This window comes from Amphiura filiformis, chromosome 16 (assembly GCF_039555335.1).
Source record: "Amphiura filiformis chromosome 16, Afil_fr2py, whole genome shotgun sequence".
Classification (NCBI taxonomy): Eukaryota; Metazoa; Echinodermata; class Ophiuroidea; order Amphilepidida; family Amphiuridae; genus Amphiura; species Amphiura filiformis.
In genome coordinates, this window is record NC_092643.1 from 26,198,868 (window position 1) to 26,215,420 (window position 16,553).

Sequence of the window (16,553 nt, forward strand, 5' to 3'; positions counted from 1 at the left end):
GTTATACACTAGTCTATTACACATTAGAGTAATTCATTAGAGCTATCGATTCTTGAGGAGTTCATTTGTCAAAAGAAAAGGACCCACCCCACCCCGCCAATAAATAGTCGACGGATGAAATTGTTATAATTGCTTTCCATTTTTCTACATGTCACATAATGTTCTAATTATTTAATAAATATTTTGCGTTGCTGTCAAATTTATCATTTGTTTGGATCTTGTCGTTTTTATATAATTTTATACCATAATGTAACTTAACCATGATAACATAACATAACGTAACGTAACGTAACGTGACGTGACGTGACGTAACGTAACGTAACATAACATAACGTAACGTAACGTAACGTAAACAAAACATAACATAACATAACATAACATAACATAACATAACAATACATAACACAACACAACATAAAAAAATTGTTTGCCGACGGAAGTTGTGAATTGTTGACCCTGATTTGTTTGGCCAGTGCGGTCCTCGAAAATCTAAAAAGTAGGGGGGGGGGGTTCAGGTAAAATTTTCCAAAACATTTTCACAGCGTTTTTACGTTTATATATCAATATCCTTCAATGTGCTAACGTAAACAGCCAAAAAGGAAGAGTCATATCCAAGATTTGAAGTATTTGAGCGACATCAGATAACATGGCGATATAGAGGTTATCCACTTTACTCATGTGTGACTTCTAACAAAAGGCGCTAGTTCCCGTAGTATTCCTCATTCAAACCAATTGAATGCACGACCTCGGAGTTACCTGCATGACTTTGGCGGGCTATTTTAAAACAGTCATGGTTGCACATGCAGATACTTCTTTTGAAAGTCCTAAACAAGGTATAGCAGTCGCATAGTAGCAGAACACGGATAACCTCTATTGGTCCGATGGTGGCCCGATATATATTCAATAATGGCCCAATATCATGGGCCCAAGATTGGTACAAGATTGGGCTTGGGCCAAATATTGGGCCTATATTGGACCAATTTAGGCTGCCACTGTGATGCCAATATGAAGATTACCGATGGTAAGCCAAGATTGGCCCAATATGGGCAGCAAAATAATGCCTATGCCAAGATTGGCGTTCAAAAACCAACGTTGGGCCAATAGGCCTATGCATGTTATTTCTTCAACATGTACACACAAAATTGTCTATTGACCCCAATTTTTTTTTTATAGCCAAGGCCCGTCGTCTACCGACGGCCTAAGATGAACCGACGGCACTGATGAAGGGGGGGGGGGGGGCACCGCCCCCTGGCTACGCCACTGGTCGGACACACCTTTCCAGTAGCACTCCCTGTAATTTATACATGTTAAAAGTAGTGTAGTTAATTAACACGATTAATCTACAACCATCTACCATTTTTAAGCGTTTGTACAGCAATATCTTAATTTTAGATCATGGATATTTTGAACAAGTAGTGCGTTAGTGCTTAAGGTGGTACTACACCCCCTGATAAATTTTGTGACTAATATGAATTTTTCTCAAAAATAACTACACACTGGTAACAAAAAGTTATGTACATTTTAGGGGCAAGGAATCCAATTACTTCACTGAAATTTCAATGATTCAAGACAAGTGGTTCATTTATATATGTTAAGAAATGAGGTACATTCTAGCGGTACCTCTTTTCTTATCATAAATAACGTACCGCTTGTCTTGAGTCACTGAAATTTCAGTGTAGTAACTGGATTCCTTGCCCCTATAATATACATAACTTTTGTTACCAGTGTGTTATCATTTTTTGAGAAAAGTGCAAAAATAGTCACAAATTTATCAAGGGGTGTAGTACCACCTTAATGTTACAGAGAAGTGTCACAAATATAATGTGCCTTCAAACTTGTGAAGTACCTAACCTTGATACCACTAGAATTACCAAAAAAATAAAGGTTGCCATATTTATAATTTTTTCATTTGCCTCATTTCATTTTCTTTTAAATCTCTCAGAGTCCCTTTAAATTACAGCAGAATTGCGATTGTTTGCGCGCCTGTTGCGACTGACATCGGAAACGCCGGACACTATATCTGTTACAATGGTCAAACAATTGTGACAGGAACACATGCCATTTCGTCCATGTTGCTTCACTGAACGCCACAATATCAGAACAGAGTTTCCTGAAAAATATGATATATTTTAAGATGTTTATTTGTAGATTATTCTACTGCCTTTTTCAAAGGGCGTGAGGGGGTGGGGGGGTGGTAAGGCAACTTTCAAGGGGGTTAACGTTGGTCAAAATTGTCAACATTGGGCTAAAAAGTACAGAAAAGGGTAGGGTAGCCAGCATCCCACGGAGGGGGGGGGGGTGGACAAGACTTCTGTCAGAGAGGGTAGCTGCCCCTGTCCCCTGACTACTTCACTGGGTGCAATGTTTCGCTATCTTGATTCCCACGCCTTTAGCTGCTGATCTGTTTGTACCACTTACTTTTAACAAAAACAAATTGTTTATTATTATGCATATTGTTGTATAAATCGCCTTCTAAGTTTGTAAAATGGGTCCACAATGTATGCAAAATTTGAAATATTTTGTGAAAAATTTAGGGGCTAGTTCTAGATGGTGACGTTTGTTTAGGGGATGTTGTTAATTAATGTCGCCACGCATTATGTAACCGTAAACAATTGAGTATGCCACACAAAGATTATACCCAAAGAGTACCGACTCAAAATTGCCCCGTGTGTAACGCTATGGTAAATCCGCCATAGAGATTATACCCAAAGAGTACCGACTCAAAATTGCCCCGTGTGTAACGCTATGGTAAATCCGCCATAGAGATTATACCCAAAGAGTACCGAATCAAAATTGCCCCGTGTGTAACGCTGTGGTAAATCCACCATAGAGATTATACCCAAAGAATACCGACTCAAAATTGCCCCGTGTGTAACGCTATGGTAAATCCGCCATAGAGATTATACCCAAAGAGTACCGACTCAAAATTGCCCCGTGTGTAACGCTATGGTAAATCCGCCATAGAGATTATACCCAAAGAGTACCGACTCAAAATTGCCCCGTGTGTAAGGGCGCACACCTCTAAATCACTCCGCGTACGATGTAATGTGGATGAGTTCCGGTAAAAACGAAAACTTTTTTGAGGTATTTTGGGCCTTTCTGTGGACTTGTAAGGAAAAAGAGAAGCATGTTATAGCTTAAATAAAAGTTTGAGACCTATACACGAACTTGGATCCAAAAAAAATTGCATAATCCAATTTTTGAAAAAAGTAGGCCCTCGGATTGAGAAAATGACCAGAAACGGGTTTTCAGTGTAAAAACAGGTCGAAAAAGGTCATGGTGCTGTTTAAACGCCTATATCTTGAAATCTAATCGGAAGACTACCCGTACATTGAAACATATATTAAATTTGCATCGATTTGCAATCGATTGGTGGTATATTTATGTTCAATTTGTTGCCGAAAAGGTTTAAAATCGGGCAAAGAAGAGACGTGTTTTCACGTGTATTTCAATGGGACGCGCTATTGGTGGTGTGCGCCCGTAACGCTATGGTAAATCCGCCATAGAGATTATACCCAAAGAGTACCGAATCAAAATTGCCCCGTGTGTAACGCTATGGTAAATCCTTCATATTGGTTTGTCTCTCATGGAGGGCAAATAATTTTCATCAGCTGTTCGAAAATCTTTTGAAATTAGTAAACAAAACCACATAAATCAATCACATAGGGGCCTACTGGCGACAGTACGTGACGTGGTATGAGTATTCACACCAATCATACATCGCTCTAACTTGACGCATCGCATTGGGGCGCGGTGTACACTTTCGTAAAAGTCTTCCTGAAAAGGTTTATAACGTAAGTATCTTTTTTCGGCACTTTTTCGGCAAAAGCTCGAAATCGAACAAAAACTTGTGGTAAGCTTGAGTGTTACACTCAGCTCTAATCGCTCGCATGTTTTAGCAAAACGCGTTGTAAACACTATTTGCCCTATGAGCGACACGTAAACATGGCAGAATCAGTGTTCTTTGGTTCTACCTAATTATAATTGAATACAAAGATGAAAAGACTAGTTTGCGCCTGACGTCACTGTCAATCAAATTCTCTACGATCCCTGATTGGTTAATAACGCGTACAAGGAAGGTCGATTTATCTGATGCCGATCGGAGAAAATGAATAGCAGTAAAATGGCGAAAAATTACGTACTTTTACAAGGCAAAAAGCAACTTTTCTAGGTATTGTTGACATGGTGCCTTTTGAGATGGTTTGTATGTTTGAAGGTGCAAAATTAACAATAAGGCGCCCGGTTTTACCGCCGTGTTCAGCAACTCATATCATCACGACACTTGTAAACAAACCGTGCTCGAGTTTGATCGACAGATGACGTCAGACGCAAACTAGTCTTTTTATCTCTGTCTTTCATTATAATGTGCTGCCAGGACTTGTCTTTAGCTTACCTACAACGAGGAGCACAACGGACACGTTGAGTGTAATAATCAACACAGCCATTGCTGTTTGCCGGTATCCAGATGGATCGGTAATTGGAACCATAAGAACTTCAGCGCAAAGCAGGTTGAGAAAGATGGCCAAGAGAGAAGTCATCTGCAGCCAATGTTCAAAGGAATCTTTCATCGGTTTGAAATACGCATGACTGGTGAGAAATATCACTGATAGAGCTATAGTTGCACCTAAAGTGACTGGGTCTTCAGCCCCAAAGGAAACTATGAGTGATATCTGCAGCACTTTCCGGGATAGTTCTACTATCTCCCAATACCAATACTTTGCTGTGTAGTTCTCGCAGAGAAATCGAATATACAAAGGAAATGTCACACTGTGACTGTTTGTTTGCGCGTTGACATCATTGGTAATGTCAGACGATTCTAGTTGCATCGATCTCATACTCTCTGTGTCATCATTCCCAGCGGTACGTTCATTAGGATTTTCTCTCCTGTCATTATTTTCAGAATTTTCGCTATCTGCCTCAACAATCGATTCTTCTGTTTTCAGAGATTCATTATCGTCTTCATCTTCTTGATTTTCCTGCAACTCTCGCAACTTACGAGGGGAGTTCTTTAAAATAACAATGAACAGTACCACAGGAAATCCAACAACATAAAGTAAAGCAAAATAAGCTGCCTTGATGTAGTCCATGTGTTTTGGCGTAGCACAGTCGATTGAGTAATCTGATCGTAGTCGTTCAGTACAGTAAACGCTGTTCTCGTCAACGCAGAATTCTCGACAAGACACCGGCAATAGAGACAAGATCACATCACAGAAACTCAAGTAAGTAATGAACAACATCATCACTATGAACAGGTAGCACTTTGATCGCAAGTGTGTCAAATAGTTCCTCACTTTATTGCGATTTATAAATCTACCATATTTGGAAAGTTTTACTCGAAGATATAGGTATATGCACGAGTAGACCAAACATGGCACAGTAAGGACAAGACAACCGAAGATCAAGCCAATAACGAATTGACTGTAGATGTTCAACTCGAGTTTATTAGCAAGGCATCGAGGTTTTGCTATGAGTTGGAATATGTTCAGTTCCAGTACTTGGAACAGCGAAGCAAGATTTGAGATTTCCTGCGGCCAATGGATATTATGAAGAGAAGTAAATATAGCGCCAGCTATCTGATAATAACCCAGGAGAATTTTGAAACGAGCGACAACAATGTCCATCAGAGAACGAGTGGTTTTGTTTCGCCTTTTGATATCACATACTGTGATTGCCACAACCATACTTACAAAAATAAAGGTAGCTATTCCCTCTAAAATCAGATGCCACATTGGTGGACATTTAATACAATAATCAAACCATGAGTAGAACCCAATGTTACATCTAGAACAAAGCCAACCTTCATAGCCTTCTCCACAAGATCCATCAATTCCATTTAATGCAGGGCAAGAGTCGTTGCCCCGCAGGCACGAGAATGGCTTTGGAAGCGAACCATCAAACTGCATGCTAGTTGATTCGTAGGACCTGTTATGTGTCAGTAAATTTGTGACAAATGCTTTATATCTGATGCTTGAATTATGAGTTCCAAATGTAGGCTCCAAGAAGTTCCAAGTCCACCAGAAACCTGGTTTAATTGTTTGATACTCATCTGTGCAATCAATACCTTGTTCTGGACAGCGCGCACAAGGACCAAATCTATCTTTCCTGTAGTATCCGTCCAGGCACGGGCAGGCACGGAAACCAGCGAACTTATTCTTGTCGGTACCAGCAGGACATACTTGACAATTTGATGTGCTGATTCCAGGGGCTTCATCGGGAGAAATAAAACTGCCATTGATACATAACTCACATCCAATACCTTCTCTCTCGTCTGAGACCTGACCACTTCTGGTCTGAAAATATCCACCTGTGATGGAGACAAAAATAAATAATGCAGTTGGTCGGTTCCAGAATTAACCGTGAAGACAAAAGATGTCATCTGGATCGTAATTCTAGTTCTATATATAATCCTGATATTGAATGAGTTTAACTGCGTTATTTAAGCCTTGTTTTCAACGTCATGCTTGCACGGAGGCTCAGAGCACAACCTTTGGTCATTGGTTTGCGACTAATAATGCAGTTGACTGGCCGAGAGTTGAATTTTGCTCTTGAAGACTATCTGTTCAGGCGAGACTAGCTTCAAAGGATATGCTGCAGATGCCGGGGGGGGGCACATCAAAAAATGTTGGTGGGTATGCTTCCCCGGAATTTTGATGTGGTGGGTCTTTGGGAGCTGACGGCGTACCGGTAAAAGGGGGTCTTTCGGAGCTAGCTGCGAACCGGGCTGTGAACAAGTAAAATGGGGTCTTTTGGAGCTGCGAAAAGTCAAAATCAAGGGTATTTTTCTTGGCTTTTTGGTTGAAAATCGCTTGAAAAAACAAGAAATATGAGGAATAAGCAATTTTTGGGTCTTTTAGAGCTGAAATTATCAAAATCAAGGGTCTTTCGGAGCTTTATTTTGGTCAAATATAGGGGATCTTTCGGAGCTGCGAAACCCAAAAAGGGGGGTCTTTCCGGGGGAGCATACCCGTATGGTCATATGTGTTGAGTGCCCCCCCCCCGGGTGCAGATGACCGTCCATATCCTCACGGTTTATGGTGACAGGGTGAGTCGACTGTCAGCACGTAAAGAGGCGCGCGAACTGGGGATGAGGGATTAACTCATAATATCGTCAGTAACACCCGAGGGTTATTGGTTTAACTTTTCATCAGTATTCAGCACAATCACTTTTGTTGAAAATTTTCTCCACCAGGTAATATATTAAGATGTTAAATATTAATGAAAATTACCAGCAGGACACTCAATGCAGCCATCATTCACACGGTCACCATAGGTGCCCGGCTTGCAAGGATAGCATTCGTGATTTTTGCAGTGGAAACCAAATCTGTTCATTCCTGTATCCAAATCGCTAAATGCAGGGAGTGATATATTTGCACTATCACCTACACTCCACCTGTCAAGGAAAGAAATAAAATAATGATTTGGAAAAAAATATACTTTAATGATGAAAAGTAATACTGCGCTTTTTTTAAAGGAATATTCCAGCAATCACAACATTATGCCTGATAATATGTTAGAAAAACAATTATCAGACACGAATCTCGTTTTTTCTGATATACGTTGCAGAAACCAATAACAATTTGGCGCCCAATTTAAAGGCATCTGTTTATTGAAAATATACTCATATTGCCAATAAAAACGAATAAAAATAACCGGCTCTCAACACGCGATATTCAAAATTCCCGCGTCGAAATTGCCTGTGGCAATGACATAGGTCTAATGGTTATTTGTGCTCAATTGTCGTCAGCTTTCAGTGTGTTATTTGCACAGACTACTACAGACTATGTATCAACAGTCAAAGTTCCCGTACATTGTATGCTGTGAATTCTCGCATATTCATGAGGGCCGATTGTTCGATCGTGCCGTGTCTAACAATCACGCCAGCGTTGCGTGCCTCGCGTATACGCGATAGAGCGATACGTACCTTATTACGCGATAGACCGTAAAAATACGAGGTAAGTGCGTAGTAGTTTTGCCTGTCGCATTTCATGGAACAATCGGCCCTCATTATAGCGGTTGATGCTGAGACTTTGACTGCTTATACGCGGTCTGTTATCTTTTTCGTTCATGGTTACTGGGACGTCATTGCCACAGGAGTCGGAGTCGAATCAGGAGTCATGACCCAGCCACGCAAATGTAGGAGATATCCCGCTAGACTGTTGTATGACCTGGTCTTTGCGGATGTTGTATGACCTGATCTTTGCTTATGACACGAGTCTTCAAAACTGCAGGTTCAGTCCAGAACTGTAGCAGTAGTAGATATAGGTCTGGTCACCATTACTGCCAAGACAGAGTATAGCTGATAAGTTTAATCCTCACTTGAAGTTTAGAACAGAACCATCAACCTGTTCAACCATGTTTCGGATTTCAAATACCTGAGACCGGGATATCTATGATAGGATCCAAGCAGTGCTAGGGATCTGAAACGACGCAAATTTCTGGCTTGGTGTTTGCATTTTGGAAGCTACAATGTCTCTAGAGAAGTACATCTATACCAATCACCACCAAAGTGAAGCTGTTTGAGACAACTTGTGTCACAGTGCTATTATATGGCTATGTTTCAGGAGTGATCTCCAACGATATTGAAAGCAAAACGAATGTCTTTGGAACATTATGCAATATGATCATTCAATGTGATGATGATGATGATGATGATGATGATGATGATGATGATGATGATGATGATGATGATGATGATGATGATGATGATGATGATGATGTGTGGTCTACTCGTGCAATGTGTTTTTAGTCAATTCTTTTTTCTCAATAACTTACACAGTGACATGTTCAGGATAGTGAGACCATTTAGATAAGTGATCAGATGAAAGATATCTGAAACGAAATAAGCAATCAACGTTTTGAAAATACACTTAAAGCTATGTTGTAACATTTCAATTAAAATAGATTAGTATTTCTTTCCATAAAATGTTAGCTTTATACTGTCAGATGTCTCCTTTTAATTTTGAGCTGAACAACTGAGGTAAAGCAAAGAAAATTGGAATTTACTACCAACGCAAATTTTAATAATTTGTCATAAAATTTGTATTATATCGTGAATTTCAAAAAATGAAAATTATTTGATATCAGAAAGACATACTAAAAAATACTGTCGAAACGCTCATTCCAGATCCCTTAAAGCTCCGATCGGATGATCTTTCGCGGTACGTTTTACCTCTTGTTCTAATTCACTTACACTTGACTGTTATTTGCCAGCCAGTCGAAGGCATTGTCTTCAATAACGGTCAGGTCATTGTAGTACATATAACTGTAGGAACCGAAGAAGAAAAATTTGTAATTTATAAAATTGAAACAATATGAAGAGATGTAAATAATTGGCTAGATTAACAAAAAAAAAAGATAAATGCAAATATGCCCAATCTTTTGTTATTGACATTTCAACGTCGCTAAAAAGAATTCGACATACTGTAAGTTGAACCACTGGAGTTGAACATTGATCCAATATCCTGTCGAATTATTATACTAGATATCAATATTCCTAGCAATGTTATGGAGTAACCACGTGAACCTTTTTGGCAATTGAAATTACCGAGTCTCCCAAACCGTTTAAGACCTCGGGGCCATCTTTACTGTTATTTTTACCTATCTCCACAACCTTGCAACCTTGTTTTTCTGATACGTTGCAGAAACAAATTAAACAATTTTGGCGACCATTTTAAAGGCATCTGCACATTTTGTGGATTCTTCTTCTCTGCGTTTTCGTCCTTCCACCATTGTGAGCACTGGCAGACGGATTTACATACTGCAGTTACTGTCCGTTTTCCTATACACAATACACAGTGCTCTCACCATTGACGCGTGACCCCTACAAATGATGTATGTTGGGAGAATGGACACTTGCCTAGTTAACATCACTGTGTGAAAATAACCAGCCAATATTTTATTTATTCTCCAAAACTTCTAGCAAATATATTTCTCTAACATGACCTAAAATTACAGCTAGGTTAGATGTTCAGAAATGGTCGCACTTTTGTAAAATATGAGTGAGGGCAAGGCATAGCTAGCCAACTCCCCGTGTTATTTGAATGGAGATTTGACCGAAAATATTGGTATCGGACCGCTCACTTCTGAAGGATGCCACAAAAAAACCGGTAAAAGCTACATTTAAATTATTCTAAATAGGTTCTAGAAAATAAAGTTTTGTAACATGTCCTAAATTTTTAGCTAATTTAGGTGTTTGGAGAGGGTCGTACTTTTGTGTTTTAGGAAGGACATGTAAACGACAGATAACACCAAAAATATGAAGAAATTATTTCTAAACCGTGTTAAGTCAAAAATCATTATGTTGCTCATTTTCAAGAATGCTGGTTTACAAAAAGCACGACATTGTCTGATTTCGTGAACAAAGCCACACATAACATTGTTTCCTTTCGTTTCCTTTATAATCGGTTACCCAACTGAAGCTATGAATACCAGCTTTATTGCGATATCGCACATGAAAACAGTCACTTGTGCACAACCAGAGAAGATCCGATTTAATCAGTTGAGCTGTTTCAATGAGTGTTATCTTGGTTTAATAGCTTTTAATGGGGTTAAGTCCTGCAAAGGTCGAGATGAATTCTACTGTAGACATGACTGCATCATGATCGATTAGCTTGGTCAGAATTATATCATGCTAAGAACTGTTCTGAATGTGCATTGGAAGGAACATATGTCAAATGCAGACCTATATGGAGATCTTCCCAAAATAAGCCACAAGATCAGGGAAAGAAGAACCTGATTTGCTGGCCAATGTTCCAAAACTGAGGAGCCCGTATCTAAAATGGTTCATTGGATACCCAAGCATGGGAGGCGGAAACCTGGAAGACCTGCTCTGATCTACATTGACATTCTGGAAGGTGGCACTGGACTGGAGGCAGGAGACTTCAAGACAGCAATGGAGGACAGGAAGTTGTGGAAAGCCATCACAGTTCGAGGACACCACTCGAATTAAGCAAGTAAGCAAGTAAGCATATCATGCGAGGAACATTGCCATCTAGTACATAATCTGAAATCCGCGATATTTGGTGAATGTTCAACTTTCAGTTGTCGAATTATTCTTTTCAGATATGTTGCAATACTTTTGTGTAGTGTATGTATATTCTGAACTCACATCGTTTCCAAAGTCCTACGTGACGTTCTTAGCGCAGTCTTTGGTATGGTAGAAATCTTATTGTTGAAAATAGCTCTGAAATACACAAAAAATACCATTTTTTAAAATTTTGTAATGATTGCAAAGTATATGATCATGATCATGCATCAATGTTTAGACAAACCTCTTATACCATTCCTATAATTGACACGTTTCTGCCATTGTTGGCGTGAACATCGGTATTACCCCATGAAAAATCAGTAAGCACACATTTGTTGTGGCAAGAATTTGACGGTCACATGCAGTTATTGTGTTTGAATGGTTATTAAAACCAATTTACTCATTTATATATTTCATGGTGTCAAATATAGCTGCTAAATGTTTCCTATACGAAATAAACTGAATAACAACAGATTGCGCTTTTACTGCACTAAGATGTTCAATTTTAGCACTTTAAGACCGTTATACGGTGCTTAATATTTAGCACCTTTAGTAGAGAGATAGAGAGACTGGGTTGCAACATGCATAAGCCCTGACGAGGTTCGTTTGCCTAATAAAATCTTCTCGAGCCTTTAACTTGTCTACGCTGCTGACCAGTAGTCGACTGATTATAATTGACGTAAGCATTGGTAATAGCTTGTTAACTTACAGTGTTTTCAAATTTGTATTGTAGAATGTCAATGGAGGAATTTCTGTTATTAGGTTCTGAAACAAGTACCTGTTTAAAAAACAAGCAAGATTGTTATGTTAGTTAGAGGAAGCTAAATTAATCTTTGCTTATTGACCTTTTAAGACAGTATTGCTTCTCCAATTTATATTTTGCGAGTTTATGCGTTCTTTAACATGTTAAAGTGATTCCGCGAGAACGTGAAAAAATTTGGAAATTAGAGTAGCTTATAAATAGAAGAATAGAATACATTATAGAATTACCTTGTTAAAATATGAAGTATTAGAAGATCTAAAGAAGCTTTCACATCATTTTAAATAATCGAAGCGCACCGTCCTGCGTCATAACCCGTATATTTTTACCCGAAACACTGACACCTACAATGCTAGACAAAATAGGTTGGAATGAAAATTAGAATGTGTACCTTGTAATGGCCATATTTTCGTTATTTCGAGAGTGATGAAATGGCGCTTTCTTTAGTGTCAAGTCTAAACATTACCCTCGCCCCCAATACCTCCCCCTGCCCCACCAATCAATGTTGGGTACTACTGAGCGCACATGAACAAAATGTCAGGATTCAACATTGATCGGGGGAACGAGGGCTCATTTGCAATACCGTACTAATTTCATTCCAACCCTTTTGTCCATACCAGGGTTATAGCTACCGATAAAAAGTTTGTTTTGTCGATAGGTGGCGCGCTGTAAACAAATCTCAATTTTCACCCAATTTTCGAGAGTCAAACTATATTGAAACCCCTCGAGTCGTAATATCTACAATTCTATTACTCACTGTGATTTGTTAAAACGCGTCACGTGAGAGCCCATTATTCTGCAATAATGGGTCGAGCGCCGTAACACATTCTACGCACAGCATTACGCTTGGTTACGCGTGCAATATTTCTGCGATACGCGCTGTCACTTACGCGTACGCGCTCCACCTTGAAGTAAACAACTTAAAATATTTGTGCCAAAAAATGACATTTTCTCTTTAAATCTCACTATGTTCTGGTAATAGAATAGAAATAAAGGGTGCAGCATTATCCTTTGCACGCAAATAATGTGTCCTCGGCAGTAAAAACGTTTAAATAATGGGTGAGGCTGCGCCGAACCCATTATTTACGTTTTTACTGCCTCGGACACATTATTTGGGTGTAAAGGATAATGCATTACCCTTTATTTCTTAATTAAAGATCCATTCAGAGCTATTCAGTGATTTGCTAATCGGGAGGATTGTAAAAGTCATTCAAATTCAGGTTTTGGCACCTTCTTAGTGTCATAGATGTGCTAACATAGCCTGCTAGTAATTGAGCAGAAAGCCGTGTATTAAAGACAAAAGGAGACATTTTACACTAATCTGTAATTTATCTACTTAAGTAAAGAAATTAGCTGCATTTATTTGAATGAGACTTCAACTTTGTCAATACAGCTGTTTTCTTTGTTTGTTGCCAACTTTTTCATTTCAAAAATATCTAATAACACTTTGAATGACTTAGGCTTTATACTTTTAGGTAATTTATAAACAAATTTTTACACTCGAATGTAAGTTCAGTTTAATGTAAGCAAGTCAGTTTTTTACACTTACGCTGGGATCACTGAATGGGCCATGAAGTAGATATATTACACCGCTTCATGTAAAATGTCTTAGTTTCGAACACTAGCAAAGATGCAGAAAGGTGCGTTTCGATGATTTTGACTATTTTGCGAGTGCTCAAATCGGTGGTGATCCTTTTGGCATGTTTGGAGTGAGGTGTCTCTGATACTCTGCGATACTTCATACAATGTTCATTTTGTACCATTTATTTTACCATTCTAACTTTTATCTCTTTTTCCTAATGCAATTTTCTGTACGAAAACAACTTACAAGTACTTTAATCTAGTTAAGCCCATCAATATCTCTGGCGTGATGTATTTCAGATGGTTGTTGTACAAGCTAAGAATTTCCAATTGTGGGGATAATCGAAGGAATCCAACTGGTAAATCTTCAAGTCGATTATTCTGCAAAAACCTGCAAATTAAATAAATGATAACTACCAGCTGAGATAAAAAGCCTTTAACAGGTAACATAACAATTTGCCAAAACTCCGAAATTCGGATGTTTTTTGGAGTTATCCCTCTGTGTATATTTGTTGGGAATTTAAGTTACCAAGAAAAATTATTAAAAGTGAAAGTCACCTCGTGTAATGTTACTGATCAGAACTTTAAGAAGTTGCATATAGCCTTGGCAATATTACCACATAACCGGTCACTTATATTTATCTGCGTTTTAAAAACATTTTTTCAAAACCGAAAACATTGGTTCTTATGGTTCATCTGGAATTTCAAAACATATGACTTACAATACGCGCGCTAAATTTGCTCTATCTTTCCGACCATGCAGGAATATTTGATATATGATTCTAAAAAATCAGATAAAACTTACACTGCCAAAACAAAGCTGGTGTTTGTAAGCAATCCTTCTGGCAAATAGTTCATGCTGCTGTCGATCATTTTCCTACGTACGATACATAAAGCAACAACAATAAATAGGCATTATGTTTTATGAAAATTATGACCAAATTTTCGGGGCGTCGTTATCCCGGGTCGCTATACATCGCAATAATAATTGTAACATACCCTTTATAATATCTTATCAAGTATATGTAATAAGGGAAAGTCCCAAACAATCATACTAATGTGTGTTATAGTATAGTTTCTTGGTACCCAAGATTAGAACTAGCCCCGTTCACAAACCGCGACGCCTCTCGAATATAATATCTTGGATAGGCTAGATATCAGAGTACAGCACAGAGCCTGTGCTACACAAGATTACAACATGCTGGGAATTCCCAAACCAATCAATGCGTGACATAACGGAAATCCCCTGGTGTGACAGAAGGAAGGAACTAATAGGAAGTGAACAAACCCCAATTTAGGGTTTAATATAAAAGCTACATTAAGCCAAAAGTGCGCATCTTTCACAAAAAGGGATTTATATTGACCTTCTTTCGTATGCTGAAGCCTGTCTTATATGAGATGGCATATCTCTGTTAATAGAAATAGAACAAAGTGGAAACTTCCTTAAGAAAGGAGGATTGGTGAAAGTAACACCGTTTTGAGATTGTCATCTGTGAAAGAATGTCGTACGGTGTTTTCTCATATATTTTGTTAGGTCAATTAGATTAAAATTGAAACGATATTCATTATTTTCAAATATTTTGTTGTTGTTATTGTTTGTGTTTCGGATCTGTTTGTTTTGAAATTCAAGTATTTGGGGGAAAATTAATTTTCATGTCCAATAGAACATATTAAAACTATCAATAGTTTCGTAATGATGATTTTATTAAATAGACGATAATAATTATTATTTCCGGATTTTAACTTATTTCTTTATTATCATCAACGTTCTAATAAACTATACTTACAAATCGCCCATGTAACTAACTCCATCGAAAGCCTTCCCCGATATACCATTTAGTGTTTCACTCATATATATGTAGCTAAAATTATATAAATGAAGAGAGGCATTATTTATTATTACCCATTCATACCATTGGTAGCAGGTCTCAGTGTTGTTCAATAGTTTTGAAACTTGGTAAATCACTTTACTTTTTTTGTTCTATGTATTAAGCCTAATTGCAAATCAACACCTTTACAGTGGTTGCAGCTTTACAGTGGTTTCAGCTTTATTAGTATTACTCGGTGGTGTGTGAAGGAAATAATGTGTAGTACATTTTAAAAGTGTAAAATTAAATGCATAATAAATGGAGTGGCGACCCCTTCCCACCCGAATATACCGTTATTTAGTCCCGGGTGTTTTATAGTCTGGCGCAAACGTCAAGTAAAAAGAGATGGACTCTTCGGTCCCGTTTAGGTCTTCGGTCCCGGTCCCGGTCTTCGGTCTGTCAATTAGAGAATAAACGATAGGAATTTTTATTTTGACTATCCTCTACCGTATGATAGACGACAGGCAAGTCCAATATTTTGAGTAGTGGATGCCGGCGGTATGATCATAGGTAGAGGATAGTCAAAATAAAAATTCCTATCGTTTATTCTCATTCTTAGTCAGTTAAATAAATATCATTTTAATAACTGTAAACTATTTATAAAGCAAAATTTAAGTTACCGTCATAAAAACTCCCCTTTTCTAAAATGAACGAAACTTGTTTACAACTTCACATCTTTTGTTGCGCATATACTGCTAGCGCGTGCGAGTATTCCGCACTGCGTCTACGCATACAACGCGAAACATACCCGCACCTCTATGAGCGTGTTACGAGTTATCAACACTCTTGATGACGTGGGGTCATCTACGGCCTGATAGACGACACCCAAAATCATGCGATTGTCCAATCAGATTATGTGTCTACGTAATAGACCACTCCCACTGACTAGGAATGACTCACTAACTCACAGTCTGTGAGTACTGTTTAAATATACATTGCCAACGGTTCCTATATCGCCCAGGAATATTCGGTACTTACCATTTGTCAATTTGAACTTTTCCTTGTAATTGTTTAAAGATGCTCCCAGGAAAATAATCCATAATCCCGGTTGAAAATTTGCTGAAAATTATGAGCAGAAAAAATATTTTCACTCACCTTACTTTCGCACATACGTAAACAAGCAACATTGTCCATTTTAAGGAAAAACAGAAGCAGGAGAAGACGAAGGATGAAGAGAAGGAGGAAAAGGAAGAAAGCCGGAGAAGAAAGAAGAAAAGAGAAGAGTCATTTTCATTTGTTAATTTGAAATACTTACAGAATCCGGACTGAAAAGTTGAACGCACCTGGCTCAATAAGCGTTAATTTTGGCCAAGGATTT

At 38.3% G+C, this 16,553-nt stretch overlaps 1 protein-coding gene across 1 annotated transcript; it reads right to left on the reverse strand.

Annotated features, from left to right (window-relative positions):
* Positions 1-1,528: 1,528 nt before the first annotated feature.
* Positions 1,529-16,553, reverse strand: LOC140135795 (uncharacterized). Its single transcript, XM_072157414.1, has 12 exons — positions 16,491-16,553; positions 16,214-16,294; positions 15,155-15,229; positions 14,173-14,244; positions 13,615-13,758; positions 11,736-11,804; positions 11,108-11,182; positions 9,191-9,262; positions 8,773-8,829; positions 7,227-7,390; positions 4,394-6,304; positions 1,529-2,110 (listed from the first exon to the last, which is right to left on the reverse strand). Exons 2-12 carry the CDS (start codon positions 16,273-16,275, stop codon positions 1,950-1,952), a joined length of 2,862 nt encoding a protein of 953 aa, XP_072013515.1. The 5' UTR covers positions 16,276-16,294; positions 16,491-16,553; the 3' UTR covers positions 1,529-1,949.